The sequence below is a fragment of the Gavialis gangeticus genome, unplaced genomic scaffold (genome assembly GCF_001723915.1).
Source record: "Gavialis gangeticus isolate Ggan-Ray unplaced genomic scaffold, GavGan_comp1, whole genome shotgun sequence".
Classification (NCBI taxonomy): Eukaryota; Metazoa; Chordata; order Crocodylia; family Gavialidae; genus Gavialis; species Gavialis gangeticus.
Window position 1 is genome coordinate 39255252 of NW_017728994.1, and position 6152 is coordinate 39261403.

At 51.8% G+C, this 6152-nt stretch overlaps 1 protein-coding gene across 1 annotated transcript in view; it reads right to left on the reverse strand.

The window, feature by feature from the left end:
- The window catches only part of PLCE1 (phospholipase C epsilon 1), a 386628-nt gene that overhangs the window by 162554 nt on the left and 217922 nt on the right, over nucleotides 1-6152 (reverse strand). Inside the window, exon 3 of the mRNA XM_019502605.1 lies at nucleotides 5194-5510. Within this exon, the coding sequence (XP_019358150.1) occupies nucleotides 5194-5510 (317 nt within the window). The remainder of the gene's footprint in view (nucleotides 1-5193; nucleotides 5511-6152) is intronic.

A 6152-nucleotide genomic window follows, 5' to 3' on the forward strand; every position in this document is an offset into this window, starting at 1 on the left:
GTCCCATATTGGATTGGCACTGATATAAGGAAAATTGACAGTACTGGCAACTGTTTTTTTTTGGCTGATTTGACTGATAATGTGACTGATACATGCCCCATGCATGCACACAGCCATAGTGCAGCATGCAGATGGCCAGGAGTAGAGCCTGGCAGCATGGAGAGCAGCTGGATCCAGCTGGTAAGCCTATTGTAAGAGAAGGGGCATGGTGGGGGCAGATCAAGGCCCCAGTGGGGAGGGAAGGAGTAGGGCTGGGGCAGGGTCAGGTGATGCAGAGCTGGGGCAGAATGTGGGACAGAGCCATGAATGGCTTGTCCAGGAGGCATGGGGGGGGGGGCTCCGGCTGCTGAACACACACCCTGGGAGGAGATAGGGGGGCATGTGCTCCCAGATCTGCACATGGGGCAAGGGTGGGCTGCTGTGGCAAGCTGGGCCAGCTCTGGGAAGGGGGGTAGGTTGAATTTTGGGGTGGCTGCAGCCCTCCCAGTGCCACTGCTGCCCACCCAGAGTGCAGCCCCAGTGCAACCCCCCACCATGAAGAGCCTGGTGCCACCCTGCCCCAGCCCACAGCAACAGCCTGCCCTCATCCCGCATGCAAAGCTGGAGGCCCATGCCCCCATGCCCTCCCAGGGTGTGTGCAGTGGCAGGAGCTGCCCCCCTGATGAATCACTTGTGGCTCTGCCCCAGATGTGCAGCACCTGCCCCTACCACAGCACCAGCCCAACTCCCTACCTCACTGTGAGGTCCTTGACCTGCCCCTCCCAACCCCTTTCCTCCTCCATGCCCCTTCCCTCCTCCATGCCCCTTCCCCCCAAGAGACTTGCCAGCCAGACACTGCTCTCCAAGCTGCCCAGTTGCATATCAGCAATCAGACTGGTATTGGCCAATATGCCTCATTAAAAATTGGCCAGCATTATCGGCCCCAAAAATCTCTATCAGCACACTCCTAATAATTACCTTTTTTGGTTTTTTAAAATTTCAGACAGACCTATTAAATTACTATATTCTATAGCTTTAATAACTGTTATTTTAATGTAATTTCCTCTGTAGAGTAGCTGGGATGGGTGAGTGGGGTACTTCCAGGCTGACCACCAAAAAGATCATGCTTACTCCAAAACAATGAAAACAAACAAATGGACAAACACAATACACTCTAGTCTCTGAACAACGTAATAAACTGTTTGAAAATACACTCAGATACTAATATAAATATATGACAAGAGAATAGGTACTGATTGTATGTTTTTTTTCTTGTTTAATTTTCCAAGCTGAGGTTGGAAATAGATGTCACTGAATGAAGCTGATGTGTTGCAGAACAACTGATCCACTTCATTGGACTAAACACATATCGCCCTTTGTCTTGTCACTTGCTCCTAGGATCTCCTAAGAGGTGGATTTGGGTGAGTGAGGAAAGCCACATTTTCCCTACTTACTCAGATGATCCCCAGAGATTCCAGGGACAAGTCTTAGTAGTCATGTCTCCATGTGGAAGCATGGGGGCACAAGGGATTCCTATGCCTCCCAATTCAAAAAGATTGCCCCTGGAGATTATGGGTGGGTCTCTGTGGGGGTGTCTACATGAGATGCGTTACTGCTCCATTGCCTAGTTTACTGCACAGTAAGCATGCACGTCTACATGTGTGCTTACTTACTGCACAGTAAAAACCCTTAATCGTGATTAAATGTGCTGCCAAATTTAAGCATGAGTGGTAACTGTGCAGTACCACATGTGTAGAAGTGACCCAGGAGCAAGCTTGCTCCTGGGTCTGCCCTGTCCTAGGGGGCTGGCCTGAAGCCAGCCCCAGGAATGCAATCTAGGAGCCTTTCCTGCTTCAGGGCTAGTCTGCCTCTTTGTCAGCCCCTGTCCGCAGGCTATAAAAGTCTGCAAACATTTTGTGCCTTGGGCACACACCACAGGGAGTCTGAGAGCACAGCTACCAGGGCACTGTTGTCAGGCCACCTGGGTGCTGAACAGTGCTGCAAGCTGTTGTGTCCCTTGGCCAGCCCTGTCAGCTCGCCACGGCTGCCTGCAGGCTGCTTCTGGCAGCAGGGCCAGTACCACCTCCCTGCTGCACACTCCCCATATCCTGCCCTGTGCCTGCAGGTGCTACAGGGGTATAGCCTCTGCCACGTGGCTGCCAGTTCCTAGCTGTGCAACTGAGCTGGGCGCTGCTGGCAGATGTCCAGGGCTGGCAATACTGGGACAGCTGGACAGAAGCCGAGACAGCCAGTGTGGGACTCAGTGTGATCTCATCCTCACCATACAAGCCCAGCACCACCCACATGCACAAGCCCGTGCCCTCCATCTGGGGCTCCAGTTGGAGCCAGGAGGAGATTGGCAACCTCGTGGCACTCTGGAGTGATATGGAGGTGCTGCGCCAATTTGAGCAAGGCAGGCACTCCAACACCCATATTTATAAGGCCCTGTTGGGCAAGATGAAGAAGTGAGGGCATGACCGGTCAGCATGGCAATGCCGCATAAAGGTCAAGGCCTTGTGGGCAATGCCACATAAAGGTCAAGGGGTTGGCAGGGGGGTGGGACTCGGGCAAGTTGCTTCTGCTGGTATAAACTGCATAGTTGCAACCTGGGTCCCGGGGTGCCCAAAATATGGGTCAGCTGCTGCATAAAGGGCATGGTCTCCCTGAGATGCTGGTGGAGGCTACAGCCGGGAAGCTGGGCGGTATGGGATACTGCACTCTTGAGGGTCCCTCCTCTGGTGACATGTCTTGCAGGCATGGTCTTTTGGGCACAGCGAAACCACAATTGTGGTCAGTCATAGAGACCCTCCCCTGCCTGGGCCAAGGCCTGTCACTTACCTTGGCTCCATGTGGGTGCAGAGCTGCAGCAGCCAGCAGTAGGGACAGGACCCCACACTGGCTCTGGTGACCATGGACAGCCCCTGGCAAAGGCAGAGCTGCCTGTGTCAGAGGGCCAGTGGCCACAATCACCTCCAGGTGAGCCCTTCGCCCACCCCACATGCCATGGTGTGTACACCCATGGAGAACCAGCAGGAGGCCAGGGTACTGGCCAACTGTCCACAGTCTCTGCCTCCTAGATGCTCCAACTCCATGAACCCCACTCTGGGACACCAAAAAACTGCACTTTGTACATAGTTTTTACTGGGAAGAGGGTTTTTGTTATTGGTGGGTGGGGTAGGTGGTATGGGGGCTCTGTTTGTTGGGGAGGGGGCTCTCTGTGTTGAGGTGGGAGGGAGGAAGGGAATCTGTATATTGAGGAGGGAGGCAGGAGGGGGGGACCTGCCACTACAGGTGGTGCTCCCACTGCCAGGCAGCCTCTGCCCGCTGCCCCTCCTCCACCCAGGCCTCATGGAACAGCTCCCCCTGGGCCTTGCAGATATTATGCAGCATGCAGGCTGCAAAGATAACCCAGGGGAGATTCTCCTTGGTGACCTCGAGGCAGACAGTAAGGGTGTGCCAGTGGTCCTTGAGGCAGCCAAAGGCACACTTGACCAGGGTATAGGTCCAGGCACTGGCTAAAGTGGGCCTGGAGGGGGTCTGGGTGGCTGGTGTAGGGCCGCATCAGCCAGGGCAGGAGCAGAAGGCAGGTCCCCAATGAGCAGGGGTGGAACCACAGTGGCACCCAGCTGCAGGTCCAGCACCCCCACCACAAAGCACCTGCTCTCCACCAGTCCCACCAGGCTGGAGTTCCAAATTATGCAAGCATCGTGAGCTGTGCCCACCCAGCCAGCACTTACATGTGTGAATGTGACATGGTGGTCCACAATAGCTTGCAGGACCATGGAGTGAAATCCCTTATGGCTGTAATAGAGATGGTCTCTGTGGGGCAGACAGGTGACTGGGATGTGGGTCAAGTCCAGGGGGACCCACCATCACCAAAGTGTCATGGACATGGAGCACAGAATCTGCCAGCACATCCTGGAGGTCCTCCTATACTTCCAGGAGGCCTCCCCAGTGGTGGCCTTGCCCACACCAAACAGGTGTCCACGTAGTGGAGGCTGGCAGGCATGGCCAGCTTCAGAAGCTTGAGGACCAGCCAGGGGTCAGCAGGGAGGGTCGGGCACATGCTGGTGTCCTGCTGCTCCAGGTGGGACTGGAGTTGGTGGAGCAGGTCCCGGAAGGTGACCCGGGTCAGCTGAAATGCATCCAGCCACTGCTCATCATCCCAGGTCTGTTGGACGAGGTGCAGCCACCAGTGCTGACTGGTGCAGTGGGCCCAGAGGCAGTGGGGCTGGAGGCTCAGGATGGCAACAGAGGCTTGGTGATGGTATTCAGAAGCCCCGCATTGGTGTCCCTGGTGGTGGCAGCTGTGTGGTGGTGGCAGTAGTCCCGGGATGGCATGCTGCATGCAAGTAGATGTTTGCTGGTTGTGAGGGAGCTGAGTGAGGCAAGACAGCTGTGGGCCAGGCAGCAGTTGGCACAGTGGGCCACCAAGGCCAGGAGCCCAAGGTACTGGTTGTAGCTGCCAGGGCCAGAGGCTGGGGCAGCTATAGCACAGGGAGGCAGGGTGGCCATGGAGAAAGCTGCTGCATGCTGTCTCTGCACTTGCCATGCTGCTCCTAGGCAAGGAAGAGGCTGCCCAGAGAGTGGGGCTGTCTTTTTAAGATGGCTGCCAGGTGCTGGCAGCTGCAGCTGGAGCTCTCCCAAGTGACCACAGGGGTGCACTGAAAGGCTTCAGGGACCTGGGAGAAAATCTTCTCCCTAATCCCTACATGTGTAGACACCTACCCAAAAAGCCTTGCTCTACAGTAGGTTACTGCACAGTAAATCTAAGATGGAGTAAATGCATGTGTAGACACACTCTGTAAGCAGCAAACCCCTATTTCCCAACTTATAGAGAGGCACCCTGAGATTCCCTGGACTAACATGTTCAAAATGGACTAGGGAAGTACAGCATCTGATGAAGTGAGCTTGAACTCATAAAAGCTTATGCATCACTTATTTAATTAGCTTATAAGGTGCACCTGTGCTCTGCCTTCTGCCTAACTTCAAATTAATACAGTTAATTAACCGTCTCTGTTTAGGGAGGTTAGCTATATAACTTTCACTAATTTCAATGGAAGTTATATAGATAAATCTCCTAGCCACCTTTTTAAAATATAAACACATAGACCTAAATTCTGTCCCTGGATACAAAGGAATAAAACTGACCCAGATATTGCATTAGAAAGCTAAATAATTTACACATAAAGTAAATAAAACATCTTGCCTTACCTCATTAAATCTTGTTACAAGATCTTCAACAGCATTGTGTTCACCATTTTGGGAGGAAAGAATAGTTGCAGATATGGAATCTTTTATGCATGGAAGGTTACTGTGGCATTCAGCATTACCCAGATCCCTGGTTAAGAAGCAGAGGTAGTCAATGGGTAAGACCTTTCGGTAGAGATCCTGTTCCTGTTCGGTCAGGATACTTGCAACTTCCTCTGGAAACTGGATGAGGTGCTGCAGTTCTATCAGCTCTTTACTGATACCAGCTACATTGGAAGGGAGAGCATTTGAACCAGCCATCGATGTGCACGGTTGACGTTCTAAAACAAAAACAAATTAAATAAGATTATGTAGCCTTTTGCTTTCATTTACTGGAATAAATTGTTTAAATCCATATGAAATACATGATTATTTTTGGTCTTTTATATTGTTTATTTAATTAAACAAAAATACAGGATTACATATTTTATATTTAAATAACTCAACAAATTGTTCAGGTACTTATCCTATCTACCTGCAAAACTATATTGTGTGGAACTAGTGAGGCAGCTGGTGACCTGGGTCTAGTGGGACCACTGAGAGTACTGATGGGTGCAAAATGTTCTTGCTTTTATTTGTAATGTATACCCCGATCTTCATTTCTGTTTTATCCACTTCTTCAGTCTTGCCATGGAAATGCTTGCAAAGTGGGTGGAACAAAACCTGATGGCATTCAACATGGAGAAATGCAGGGTACTTCATCTTGGTGCAACATCATACTTATAGGCTCGGCAGTGCTATGCTCACTAGCACTGCAGCCAAAAGAGACTTGGGGGTCTTGATTGACCACAAGATGAACATGAGCCCCCAGTGCAATGCCGTGGCCAGCAGAGCAAACCAAACTCTGGCATGCATCCACCAATGCATCTCAATCAAAACTAGGGATGTCATTCTCCTGCTTTACTTGGCCTTAGTGAGGCTGC